The 14,843-nt window shown below is 36.0% G+C and overlaps 1 protein-coding gene across 4 annotated transcripts in view; it reads left to right on the top strand.

Moving 5' to 3' along the window:
* SLC4A4 (solute carrier family 4 member 4) overlaps positions 1 to 14,843 on the top strand; it is a 475,003-nt gene that overhangs the window by 372,956 nt on the left and 87,204 nt on the right. For all 4 annotated transcript variants that reach the window (XM_054683021.2, XM_517243.8, XM_009447756.5 and 1 more), the window contains one exon: positions 2,751 to 3,022. In XM_054683021.2, coding sequence (XP_054538996.1) covers positions 2,751 to 3,022 — 272 coding nt within the window. The remainder of the gene's footprint in view (positions 1 to 2,750; positions 3,023 to 14,843) is intronic.

The following is a 14,843-nucleotide window of genomic DNA, read 5'->3' as shown; positions in this document are numbered from 1 at the left end:
CTCATCCTATCCTGTAAACATTAAATCTATAAACAACTACTAGCATTCTTAGAACAAATCAAGATTGCTCTTTCATCTTCTTGCTACGGTAGCAAAACTAGGTAATTGTTTAAAATTTTTATTTTAATTTAAGGAAAAAGTATGTTGTCTCAGAAGTAACAGAACTGTATTTCTTAGTTGTTATTCTGACACTGACTCATTGTATGATAATGTAAATTATATCAAATTTCTAGAACTCAGTTTTTTCTATAGTCTACTTATCTCACATAGGCATGCATAGGATTAAAACAGTGGTGTTCCGGACATAAAGCAAACTGCAAAGGAAAGTAAAAGTTATCTTCAGAAGGATCCCATAAAGTCTATCGAAGATAACTTTACCCCAGTATTAATAATCTCCTTCTTCGGTAATGTATTTCAATTTGCATGATTAGATAAGAAGAGAGAAACAAAAGACAGTGACTTTAATATTCACCCTATCTAGAGCTAAATACAAATCAGATGGGGAATCATGCTATAATTTTTAAAAGGAAAACCTAAGAATCAAGCGATTTGGTTTCTGGTCAAGCTCTGTCAGGAAAGGCCTTAAAACCCTGATGTTGGATAAATGATTTAACTTCCATTGGTCTTGGTGTCCTTATCTATAAAATGAGTCGTAATTTGACAGATTGGTGTCTGTATTAGCCAGTGTTCTCCAGAGAAACAGAACCCATAAAATGTGAGTGTGTGTGCAGATTTATTATAAAGAATTGGCTCATGCAATTATAGAGGCTGACAAGGCTGACAGGCTGGAGACCCAGGGGAGCCAATGCTCCTATTTGAGTCTGAAGGCTGTCTGCTGTAGAACCAGGAAGAGCTGATGTTGTGGAAGTTCAAAGGCAGTCTGCTGGAGAATTCTCTGCTGCCCTGGGGAAGGTCAATCTTTTTTGTTTTATTCAGGCTTGCAACTGATTGGATGAGTTCCTCCCACATACTATGGAGGGTGATCTGCTTTACTCAAAGCCCACCAATCTGAATGTTTATTTCTCAAAAGACACCCTAACAGAAACACCCAGAATAATGTTTGACCAAATGTCTGGGCACTTCGTAGCCTGGTCAGGACATAAAATTAATCATCACAGTACCTAAAGAACTTTAAATTCTAATATTCTATAATTTTTAGCTATCATAGGAACAGTCATGTCTTGGTTGCATGAGACATAGTTCATAGGTCAGTGTCAGTAACTGTCTCAGCCAAGTCTTAAGTTACAGACATGCATTTATTCATCCTGCAAGTCTTTATGGGGCACTTTCTATGTGCCAGGCACTGTGCTAGGTAAAGAATTTGAATTTTATTCTAAGGGCAATGGGAAGCTATTGAAAGATTTAAGCTGGGGTGTCTGACTTTCATTAAAAGTGATAATTTTGGCTGTGGTGTGGAAAATGGCTTTGAGTGAGGCAAGTATAGATATCAGTAAGGATATCAATGAGGGGGTTTGTATCAGGCAAAAACTTACCTGTGGGTTGGGTAAGATTGGGTTGGTGCTGGTAAAGGTGGAGAGTTGATTGCCTATGGGAAAGTTTTAAGATATATCATTAGCAGTTATCAGAAACTCATTGTCTAAAAGCAAGGTTCTAGAGTGTCAAGCATGCACAATCCTTGACTTATTTCTTATTCTCATGCAAGTAATACCTACTACCCGCTTTTTTGTCACAAATAAATTGAGTTTAAAAAATCATTGTAAAGCACTCTCCACGTAATTTAAAAGGGATCAGTATAAAATGGTAAGACATTAACACTTGACCCATCCTTTCAGAGTTGTGAATCTTGAACTATTAATAAATCAGTTGTAAGAAATGGGAAAGGCCTCAAAAGACAGTGATCTCCTTAGATAGAAGTAGCCTATTCTAAGTCTGCTGTGGGACAAACACAGAAAGATGTTGGTCGCAAGATGCTTCACACCCAGCTTCAGCAGAATATCAGATCTGTGAGCAAGCTTCATAAGAAGTGGAAGGGTCTGGCAGTAGCATGGCAAGACAGCCTTTCTTGATCTGATGACAGATCATATTTCTAATTTCACCTCGTGTTGGTGGCACACTGTCCACACACAGTGAGCATTACAGGCCATCTTGTGCCACGTTATCTTTTTAACTATTTTTTCCTCTTCCTGGCCTTGCTCTCTCTGGTCTGTCCAGAAAGTTTCTACTACTTATCCTTGAACACCTTGAATTTTTTCTGCGACTTCATCTTTCCTTCCAGCCAGAATTAGTTACTCCTTCTTCTGTAACATTATCACTTAGTATTTTATAGTGCGATTACATTTATCGATTTGTTTCCCTCAGTAGACCGTGATGACATAGGGACAGAAAATATATTGATCTTCGTGTCTTTATGAACCCATAAAACTCATACAAACATTTATTGAACACATTCTAGGTGCCAGTGCTATGCTTGCAAATTATTTACTCTATAAACTCTATGAAGGTAGGGACCATATTTTTTGAATGAGAAAAATAATAAGGTTTTCACATATAAATGATATAACTACTTTCAATGCATTTTCCTCAAACTTTTGTTGCTATTTTAAAAATTGTATCATTAGACTAAATTCTTAAACTTAGTGCTTTCTGGCTAAAGTAGAGTTTCACATTTAGTGGCTAAAGGTGATCTTGTATTTTTGTCAATCTTTCTGTAGACATTTGGTAGTTTTATTTATATTATTCTTTGTGTTCCAAGGAGGAGGAATCTAAACACTTTTCTTTCTTTTTTCCAGGGACAATAATTTTGACTATTTGGAGTTTCGCCTTTGGATTGGCCTGTGGTCCGCCTTCCTATGTCTCATTTTGGTAGCCACTGATGCCAGCTTCTTGGTTCAATACTTCACACGTTTCACGGAGGAGGGCTTTTCTTCTCTGATTAGCTTCATCTTTATCTATGATGCTTTCAAGAAGATGATCAAGCTTGCAGATTACTACCCCATCAACTCCAACTTCAAAGTGGGCTACAACACTCTCTTTTCCTGTACCTGTGTGCCACCTGACCCAGGTGAGGGCATCACGCTTTGTGTTTATGCTCGCTTTGTATTTGGAGGAAGGTGTAGGCTCCATGCTTGCAAATTTTCAACATGCTGTCATGGTCCTCAGGAATTAGTCTTGTTTTTTTCTCTGAAAAACTCCGCTACTGAATTTGATGTCTCATTGCCTGAGGTATTTTAGCTGTATGATTCAACCAGGAAGGAGACCAGGAGCTCTGGAATGTGAACATAACCAACTCAACATTTTGAAATTAACTCAAACTGTGGGATTTGCAAGGAATTCATGTGTACATTATTCTTGATTTTATAAGTGGGGAAACCTGGATACATGTATTAACAGATATAAATATGTGACAAACCTATCCTTTGCTGCTTCTTTATTGGTGTAGGAATGTCTTCCTTTAAGTAAACCTTTAATACATGATTTTAAGCTTATAGAAGAAAAAGATACTAATCCACTTCAGATAATTTAAATAATTAAATTATGAAAAAAAGAAATTCAGATTGGAATTGCCTAGTGGTAGAATTTTATAGTTTATCTCTACTAGACAAATAAGAAAAGAAAGGAAGAGAGAAGAAGAAATGAAAGAAGGAATGTGATGTTCTAGGAGTAGATTTATATTGTAGAATCCAGAAGGGCATAACAGCAAAAGTAACTCCTGGAAAGGAATGTGATTCTCTATATCTTAGCCCTTTAAAATCTATCATACCAAACATGAGTTGACAGAACTTTTTCACAAAAAAATAAAAATAAAAAAATGTTCAGCTTGGTCTTTGGAATTCTTTCTTGGAGTAATTCCATTATAAAATTCCATTTTATAATATGAAAGGCATTTCAAAAAAGGATTTACTTTGAGGGAAATTGTTTTAGATCTTCTCTCATAGAAAAAGGAATAGGGACTGGGTGCGGTGTCTCATGCCTGTAATTTTGAAATTAACTCAAATTGCAGTATTTGCAAGGAATTAAAGTCTGTATTATTCTTTGTACAGCACTTTGAGAGGCTGAGGCAGGTGGATTGCTTGAGCCCAGGAGTTTGAGACCAGTCCAGGCAACATTATGAAACCCTGTCTCTACAAAAAATAGAAAAACCAGCCGGGTGTGGTGGCACGTACCTGTAGCTACTCAAGTGGCTGAGGGGGTAGCAAGACCCTGTCAAAAAAAAAAAAAAAAGAAAAAGGGATAGGCATTTGTGTCAGACAATTACATGTTAGTAGCACTAGTGATTCTAGGTTATGCAATTAGATACAGGTCTATGTCCCTTAAAATAAAAATTGATATACAGTCCATACTTTTTACTAAGGTCTTTTAGCACCAGAAGTACAGCAGTGTTCAAAGGGCTGGGACACAAATGTGGGGCACATTCATGCAATATCCACTGTGACTTATAGATTCTGAGGAAAAAGCTCTTAATGTTTACCGTAAAACAAACATGGTTATAGACTAGAATGCAGAATGCTTATGAATTTAAAAAATAAGCAAGATACTACTTTTTATGCTTGTGGCATGCTGTTTCAGATTGCTCCTAGATATTTTGGTATGCAATGCATTCTTCTCTGCTACATTGGTGAAGAAGTCTTAGAAGACCGATATGTGTCTTGAATTGAGAAAAAAGAGAACACTACTTCCCTCACAATGAGGCAGTCAGTAACACTGATGACAAGCTAGGGCATTGTTGGGCTGTGTGCTCATGGATTCTTTTTGTGTTAAGATAAATTAGCACACATTAAAATAAAACCCATATTTAAAAGCAATGCAGAAAGTTATACAAAGTAGAAATTTAAAGATTCAAACTAACAAGAATGCCATATAGTTACGAAAGCTGACTAGCGTTCAGCTGTATACTGATTTGAAATATTTGATAATTTAAAAAGTACTTGGAAACAAGCACAATATGTGTCATTCAACCCATGATATATATTATTATTAGAATCAATTAAATGTGCTCCCCAGAGAAACACAGATGTTATTGTCACTCAACTATATGGAGCTCTTCCTTGGAAAGAAGGGGGATAAAACTCCCCCTTCAGTCAGTGCTTCAGGGAAGTCCAGCTGTTCAAAATATTGGCTTCACAAACATTTAATTGTGAGATTTTCAGCCTTCCTTTACATTTATTAATTTATACATAAATATATATATAAGTTTATTTATTTACGACTTCTTAGGCAGGTTTGAGTAATCATACACCAAGATTTTCTAAAGGAAAAAAAACACTTTGAGATATTCATGAAGCCAGATGTGGGCTTTGTCAACACACCTGTCACACAGAAAAAAACATCTAATGTCAACCCCATACCTACCTGAGGCGAATGGAAACTTGTGTTCGTTGTTTTATTATTTGGATGTTGGCAGAGAAGGTAACATGAAACCAAGGAAGACATATCTAAATGTGTTCAAATTATAAAAAGTACTATGGTTTTACATGTAATTTTCCTTCTAAGAAGGATCTTTGTTTTTTTTTGAAAAAGTGACGTTAAGGGTGGAATCTATTTTACACTTGCATAGCAAGTGCTGACATAAGTGGTGATAGCTTTTCCTTTGTCCAGTTTTTCCCAGGCTGTGTAAAAAGTCAGTGCTAAGTAACTAGGAAGTTGTCCAGAAGGACTCTGACAATTCCTGCTACCTCTAGTTGGTACCAATAAAGTACTGTCATAGGGCTTTGAAGTCAGAAGATCCTGTATTCAAGTCCTGGTTTGGCTCAGGCCAAATGTGTGACTTTCAGCAAGTTCCTTTTCCCAAGGTACATTAGCCCTATCTTCCTAACCTGTAAACTAAGGTTAATAATAGTACCTACCTTATAGATTTATTTTGAAGGAAAAGAAAGAGCTATTACAGATAAAATTCTTAGGACAGTTTCTAATATGTAATAAGTAATCAACTGTTAGCTGCCATTATTATTGCTATTACTGATCCTTAAAATTTAGGGTTAGTATTTAGCCTTGAAGTGTAAGTAATAGAATAAACAGACCTATCTTCATCATCCTTCCTTCTAGGCATACATTGTAGGGCAGTTGGCCCATTATGCAACAAGACTGTTGGTTGTACCTCTTATTGGTACTCATGAAAGATATATATGTGAACATGAAGAATTTTTTAAGTCTATGGAGATGAAATCTATTTGTGGTTTGGAAAAAGGCAGTGGATAGTTATTTGCACTTTCATGACAATTTCATATTTAACAAAACTCCATAAGATTAATGATTGTGTATCTCCCCCATAACCTTAGTACTTTTTGACAATGTTAATACTTCTCCATAACCTTACTGCTTTTTGGTAGCAAACTGAATACATTCATCATCAATTTAGTATTTCTTGATATCAAACTGAAAGATGATAGTGAGAGAGTAATACAGTTGCATATAGAGCTCAAGTAAGTATTCTAAAAATAACAAAAGACTGGCCTTTCATCACAACATGCACTCTTAGTAAAATAATTCAATGAGTCAATAATATTTAAACTGGCGTATGACTTGTTTTTCAACACTGGGACAGTATGTAACAGTGAACCAGCAATTGCACAGATGGAGTCGTGATCCTGCAAACTTAGAAATGATTTTACAGGAATGGAAATAGGGGCCACTAATTACTAAAGAAACCTCTCTTCATGGCCACAATATATTGTGGCTTTTTTATATGTGTGTGCTTTGTCAAGGCAACACTTCCTTTTCTCTTTTTTTCTTTCGTCTTCTCACTTGCTCCCAAAAAGCCTAATCATTTCCTAATTTTTCTTTTCTAAATGCACTTTTTTCTCCCTTCATTTTGCTCCCAACTACTGCTTGGCAACCCAAGTCACATACATAGGTTTACTGAGCAACTAAGGAAGCTTAGTTGCAAGTGCTAGTAGGAAAATCAGTCAGAAAGTTTGACATATGTGAGTGGATACATGCCATACATGGGTGGTTTTTGTGCTAAGATTTGCTTTTCTTAGAAATGGGATAGCTATTAATTAGTAGACGAAATGGATGTTAAATTTCCCACTGTACTTCGATGATTACATAGCAGAGTGTGTAAGAAAAACGATAATTTAGTTCAAAAGCCAAAAGTGAAAACTGAAAAATATCCAATTGAAGAATAATACACAATATCTAATTTCATCACCAACACCCCAATTTAGAAATGTTAATGTGATAAAGTGTAAATACTATGTGCTTTAGAGTAAACAAAACTGAGTTTGAATTTCAGTGTTACCCAGAACTAGGCTAATTACTTAATCTCTTTGTTTGATAAACTCTGAACTGGGTTAGTGATTGTGCCTATTCTTAGAGGTTACTATAAAGGTTAAATGAGATAGTATATGCAAAATAGTTTGGCACCTAATGGACTCTGAGTAAAAATTTGTTCTTTTTCATATTTCTCACTATCCTACAAAAGATGCCCCAGTGAGTTTAATCTTATAATAGTTGTATTCTTTCAAGATTTCAAACATTTAATTTTCCCATAAATTTTCCTAGGGAAAGATACTAACAAGGCTTCTACTGCAAGTCTGCCTTCTCCCCCAAAATTAACAACCAGTGTGCTGTTATAGATAAATATGAAACATTGAAGCTGTATTTACAAAAAAAAAGTTAAAGCTTCAGTGCATTGTAGTTAGAGTATTTAGTACTATTGCATAGAATCTCGAGGCTACCAAAGTGTTGTATATTATACATAGTCATTAAGAAAAAGGCTTTAAAGTCTAGGGGCGAGGTGTTCAATTCTTCTAAGAGGAATCTCTTTAATTTATTCAAAAGCATAAATACTAGAATTTTGGAAATAGGGAAAAGAACATGGGCATCCCCCCAACTTTCACTTGTTTTCTCTTCTGTCCTCTGTCCTTTTTTACTTCTCATTCATTCATCAACAAAAATTTTCTGAGGGCCTGTTTCACTGCTTTTTAAGAATTGTGCAGAAAATTTTTGCAATCTGTCCATCTGACAGAAAGCTAATATCCAGAATCTACAAAAAATTTAAACAAATTTACAAGAAAAAAACAAACAATCCCATCAAAAAGTAGGCAAAGGATATGAACAGACACTTCTTGAAAGAAATTTATGCTGCCAACAAACATGAAAAAAAGTTCATTATTGCTGGTCATTAGGGAAATGCAAATCAAAACCACAATGAGATACCATTTCAGGCCAGTTAGAATGGAGATCATTAAAAAGTCAGGAAATAGATGCTGGAGAGGATGTGGAGAAATAGGAATGTTTTCACACTGTTGGTGGGAGTGTAAATTAGTTCAACCATTGTGGAAGACAATGTGGTGATTCCTCAAGGATCTAAAACTAGAAATACCATTTGACCCAGCAATCCCGTGACTGGGTATATACCCAAAGGATTATAAATCGTTCTGTAAGGACACATGCATAAGTGTGTTTATTGCAGCAATATTCACAATAGCAAAGACTTGGAACCAACCCAAATGCCCATCAGTGATAGACTGGGTAAAGAAAATGTGGCACATATGTACCATGGAATACTATGCAGCCATAAAAAATGATGAGTTCATGTCCTTTGCAGGGACATGGATGAAGCTGGAAACCATCATTCTCAGCAAACTAACATAGGAACAGAAAACCAAATACCACACGTTCTCTCTCATAAGTGGGAATTTAACAATGAGAACATACGGGCACAGGGAGGGGAACATCACACACCGGGGTCTGTTAGGGGGTTGGGGGCAAGGGGAGGGATAGCATTAGGAGAAATACCTAATGATGGGTTGATGGGTACAGCAAACCACCATGGCACATGTATACCGTGTAAAAAACCTGCACATTCTGCACATGTATCCCAGAATTTAAAGTATAATGATAATAAAAAGAATTGTGCTACTTGCAGTGAAGTAGAATACACACATATACAAACACATATTATAAAATGTATTGTTTTTTAAAATAGTGTTAATTGCTTTTTGAATGAACAAAAGTGAGAGTTTCATTTAATCCAAACTTTGGAAATAAATTTCTAATCTAATACCTCTGTTCATTTGCCTAATGTGTAAATCTTGCGGTGACTATATACTCAAGGCACATTAATATTTTGAAAAGGGTCAAAGAAAATTTTCTGACCAGGTGTCAGTTTTACATCCTGAGGGAAAAGAAACTTTGCTAAAAATAATGAACTATAAAAGTAAGAAAAATAGCCTCAAAGGGATAGACACTATATTTTTAACAAAAGGGATATATTTTATTGATTTATTGTTGACTGTTCCAGGAGAACATGCTTAACAATATATGTGTAAGTAAGGTGAGGAAATTCTTTCTCAGGAACCAAGTGCATCCCTGTCTATATTATCTTCAAGTAAAAGTTGGCTTTTTTCCTGGTATGAAACTGTAAGACCAAGCCTAGTCTGAAAGTAACCGTGGCTTCCATTTCTATACCTTTATGTCATTCACAGCATAAGGAGGCTTCTAGATGCTCTAAAATAGTTGTCACTGGAGTTTCAACATCATTTCTTTCTACATCATTTTTCTAATATATTAATAAGCGCTGTGCAACAATATGTTATAACCATTCAAAAGAACTGCTGGATTGCATCCCCTGTGTTCCCATATTATAGTCAATATGTGTTTTATAATTAGAAAGCCCATTAAAAGAAAATAAGAAAATAAAAGATCATCCTAACTTACCTCCCATGAAGTATATCATAATATATGCAATTTTATTTTTATTGTGTGCCATTCCCTCTTTATGAGGTAGGTTTAAATCATAAACTAATGGTAAAACAAGGAAGTATAAGTTCTTCTGCTGTAGCATCCCTCAGGCTTGCATTTGTGAGAATCCTTTACCGGCACAGTTGACATTTTATCATTTATGGTAATAGTGTTTTGGAAGAGACCCATCATTTTAGTTTGCTTTTACTGTCTTAACCTATGTTTTAGCAGTTTCTGCATAATGCTTGCCGGAATCAGAAAATGGGATTGTCATCAGACCTGGAAAATTCTCTAGTTTTGGGTTGTGTAAAAGCAGATTTGTAAAAGTTTCCCCATGGTAATGTCTATAACACATCTCCAAGATGTAATGATGGGTGGGTATGAAAGAGAAGTTTTTGTGAAATTGGGGACAAAATATACCCATCTTTTTTTTTTTTTTTTTTTGAGGTGGGGTCTTACTCTTTCACCCAAACTGGAATGCAGTGGCATGATCATAGCTCAGTGCAACTTCAAACTACTGGGCTCAAGTGATCCTCCCACCTCAGCCTCCTGAGTAGCTGGGACTACAGGCACATGCTACCATGCCCAGCTTAAATATATTCATCTCAATATCTCCACAGTAGCTCAGCTCTTTAACTTCCAGCACAACATCGTAGATGAACTTGTGAAGAGTGCCTGTAGATTAAAGAGTATACAACTTGAACTTGCCTAGTTGTGGTGAAAATCTCAATCATTAAGTCTTGCTGAAAATACTTGGGAAAACTAAAAGGATAATAAGAAAAAAAAAGAAAAACTTACTACTGATTTTGTCTGTTTTAATACTTAAGGCTGAGATAGTAGCAAATAATTTCCCTAGAAGCTACTTCTCTCAGTTTTCCTTTGTCTTCCCTCAAAAGCCATTTTTACCCTTTTTTACCTTTATTGATCTAGAAATTAAAAGCATACATATTTAACTTAATCAAAAGGTACTAGTGTGCTCAAGTTATCCAGAACCCTTAAATAAATCTGACATGACCATGTGGCAGAGCTTATTTAATTTTATCCTTTGTCTATTTTCTAGTACTTAATTGCCTTAAGATGTTTCTCAAATGTAATGGAATAAAACTTTAAAGTTTCATTATCATGGAAAATAGTCTTAAAGTTTTTCTTGTTCACATCGGGTTAATCAGTGCCACATAGCTATAACCCTAAGAAGCCATGTTGAGGGCACAGGTTCAGATTAGGCTAATATTTATTAAGCACCATCCAAATGCCAGACATTTTACCAGGGGATTTTAATCAACTCTATCTTAATAACATTGTATATTTAACCATCACATAAATCTTGAGAGATAGCTGACATTCATCCCAGGGACAAGGTCTGCTTTCTCCAGGTCACAGAGCTAGGACTAATCTTAGCTGCCATTTATTTAGATCTATCCTGTGTTTACAATTTTGCGTACACTGTGTTATTTAATCTGCACAGTAACCTTATGAGGTAGATGGTTTCAAATCCAGTTTTACAAATGAGGAACATGTGGTCAAGAGGTGTGAAGTAACTCCTCAAGATTATGCGGTGCGGGAGCCTAAGGGCACTGTGCTCAGAAGGTGCTGGGTCCAGAATTCAAGCCCAGTTTTTCTAGTACCCCCTTCTCCACATTGTATTAGGTGATACATAAAAGCAGACAGATATGACCTTAGTGACCAGTTGTTGCTTACACTTGACCTCACAGTCTCACGTGAGTTTGTAGCTGTTCCTGATGGTACAGTTCCTGCTAATATGTAAAGCAGAGGAGCCATGGGGTAGTTCCTGGGGCCAGGTCACTAGAAGATAAAGGGGAATAACCTTTAGCAGTGCAACAGATACTCCTATGCAAGAGGTGTGCCAACACTGACACGTGGATGTCACCTCCTTTTTTCTCTCACAGCTCCCACAACTGCAGCCATACTTGATCCCCTTGTTCTTTCTCTAAATCTCTCATTAAACATGAAGAAGTCAGCTTAAATGCCTAGTGTTCCATTATTGGAATGCTAAGCTTGTGGGAGTTATTTATATCCTACTGCTCAAGGTCATCGCCAAGGTCTGATTTTTCACACACAAAAAATTTTTGGAATAAATAGGCTAAGAAGGAAAAGTCACAGATACATTTGTAAATGTCAATTACTTACAATATTCATTCCCTCATTCCAGAAAATCAGCTAAAATCTGATACATGGGAAGGAGGAACGAGATATGAAAATCCAAGTATGGAAAACGATCAACCTGTGGTAGCTCCCTGAAAGCCAGTATGAAACAGAGATTGTCCCAGTGGTAATTGGCTAAATCTAAGTTAGCCAGATTCCTAGGGCAAAGAGTTTCTTTGCCTCATGAGCCAGGATGCTGAGTAAATGGGAGAGACAGTGTAGAGTGTTTTGGCTTTTCCATTTGACTTTTCCAGAATCCTAATTAAGGAGGTTGCAGATTCCATATAAATGGATCATTCTGCAATTGGTTGCCAAAATATTTGCACCTGGATCCAAATGGTAACCAACGGTTCTTGTAGACCAAGCTTCCAATTGGGATTGATCATTTTCTTTTCTGTGAGCCTAAAGAAATTTACTTTTAATCTTGTTTATGGACTCTAACATACCCTGCCAATATGCAATTATGAAACTGCTTTTTAAATGTATTTATTTTCAAGTCTTTCTTCTGAAGCAGATGCTTATTAAAATAAGTAGGGAAAGTGTTATATACTTTTTACTGTCCTTTTGATGCTGGTCTTTTGGGATTTTGAGAGCCAATGTGCTTTAATAGCTTGTCTTAGGGGAAAAAAATTGAAATTCTAAAAGGAATTTAAATGAGCAGAATTGATGCTTATCCAAAACTTGAGAGCAGCTACTAAAAGTTCAGATTGCAATCCTATTTTAGTACACCCCTGGCCTTTATTATCCATCATTCATTTCATGAAGAAAGAGCCTTGAATATCTTTCCTCCTCAGTCTTTACTCCTTGTTTTTATGCAGAAAAGTATGTTGCGAAAAGACCTTCAAACTCTCGTGACAGGAAGCTGATAAAATTGCATTAAAGAATCTAGCTCAAGAAGGGAAGCTTCTCAACACTATCCAAATAGTATCTGTAATTTCATATATGTTGCCTTTCCTCAAAAGCTCAGACAGATCAGACATTTCAGGTCACAGTTGAGAGTCACATCATCTAACATTGGCAAGTACTATCTCACCTTGAATTCTGTGGCCACATAAGTCATCTGATTTTGATGGTTAGAAATGCTGTGTAAGACAAGAAAGAATGCTGAACAAGGTCTTGCTACCAACTCTGCTTCTGATAAACTATAACCCTGGGCAAGTAACTGGCATAGCAAGCTTCAGAGTCCCATCCAATATGAAATGGGTATAAAAGTATACCCATTATATGCTCTAGGATGTTTTAAAATGAAGAAATACAATGTAAGAAAATGTTCTTTCAGCTTTTTAGAACAACATAGTAATATAAACCTAGATTTTGTTAATAATTATTTACTAACATCTTCTTCCTTTTGAGAATGGATTCATTTGGCTTTATTGTTTAGACCAAATGTCCTTTAGCCTGTTTCTGTTTTTGTAACTTTCATTTAATTTCGGGATACATGTGCAGGTTTGTTACATAGCTATATGTGTGTCATGGGGGGTTGTTTTAAAGATTATTTCATCACCCAAGTATTAAGCCAAGTACCCATTAGTTGTTTTTCCTGATCCTCTTCCTCCTCCCACTCTCCACCCTCTAATAGGCCCCAGAGTGTGTTGTTCTCCTCTATGTGTCCATGTGTTCTCATCATTTAGCTCTCATTCATAAGTAAGAACATGCAATATTTGGTTTTCTGTTCCTGCATTAGTTTGCTAAGGATAATGGCCTCCAGTTCCATCCATATGCCTGCAAAGGGCATGATCTCGTTCCTTTTATGGCTGCATAGTATTCCATGGTGTATGTGTACCACCTCTTCTTTATCCAGCCTATCACTGATGGGCAGTTAAGTTGATTCTGTGTTTTTGCTGTTGTGGATAGTGCTACAGTGAACATAGGTGTACATGTGTCTTTGAAACAGAACAATTTGTATTCCATTGGGTATATACCCAGTAATGGGATGGCTGAGTCAAATGTTATTTGTGTCTCTAGGTCTTTGAGGAATCACCACACTGTTTTCCACAATGGTTGAACTAATTTACACTCCCACCAACAGTGTATAAGTGTTCCTTTTTCTCTACAACCTCACCAGCATCTGTTATTTTTTGACATTTTAGTAATAGCCATTCTGACTGGTGTGAATAGTATCTCACTGTGGTTTTGATTTGCGTTTCTCTAATGATCATTGATGTTGAGCTTTTTTTTCATATGATTATTGGCTGCATGTATGTCTTCTTTTGCAAAGTGTCTGTTCATGTCCTTAGCCCACTTTTTAATAGGGCTGTTTTTTTTTCTTGTAAATTTGCTTAAGTTCCTTATAGATACTGGATATTAGGCCTTTGTCAGATGCATAGTTTGCAAAAATTTCCTTCCATACAGTAGGTTGTTTGTTTACTCTGTTGATAGTTTATTTTGCTGTGCAGAAGCGCTTTAGTTTAATTAAATTCCATTTGTCAATTTTTGCTTTTGTTGCAATTGCTTTTGGCATCCTTGTCATGAAATCTTTTCCCATGGCTGTGTCCTGAATGGTATTGCCTACGTTGTCTTCTAGGGTTTTTATAGTCTTGGGTTTTGCATTTAAGTATTTAATCCATCTTAAGTTAATTTTTTTATGTTGCATAAGGAAGAGGTCCAGTTTCAATTTTCTGCTTATGATCAGCCAGTTATCCCAGTACTACTTATTGAATAGGGAATCCTATTGCTTCTTTTTGTCAGGTTTGTTGAAGATCAGATAGTTATAGATGTGCAGTCTTATTTCTGGATTCTCTATTCTGATCCATAGGTCTATGTGTCAGTTTTTGTACCAGTACCATTCTGTTTTTGTTACTAGAGCCAGGTAGTATAGTTTGAAGTTGGGTAACATGATGCCTTCAGCCTTGTTCTTTTTGGCTATTTGGGCTCTTTTTTGTTTCATATAAATTTTAAAATAGTTTTTTCTACTTCCACATTGAGAAGAATCTCAGTGGTGGTTCAATAGGAATAACAGTGAATATATGAATTACTTTGGGCATTATGGCCATTTTAACAATATTGATTCGTCTTATCCATGAGTGTAGAATGTT

This window comes from Pan troglodytes, chromosome 3 (assembly GCF_028858775.2).
Source record: "Pan troglodytes isolate AG18354 chromosome 3, NHGRI_mPanTro3-v2.0_pri, whole genome shotgun sequence".
Lineage (NCBI taxonomy): Eukaryota > Metazoa > Chordata > Mammalia > Primates > Hominidae > Pan > Pan troglodytes.
The sequence above is the reverse complement of the archived record's forward strand: the minus strand, read 5'-3'. Positions and strand labels throughout refer to the sequence as shown.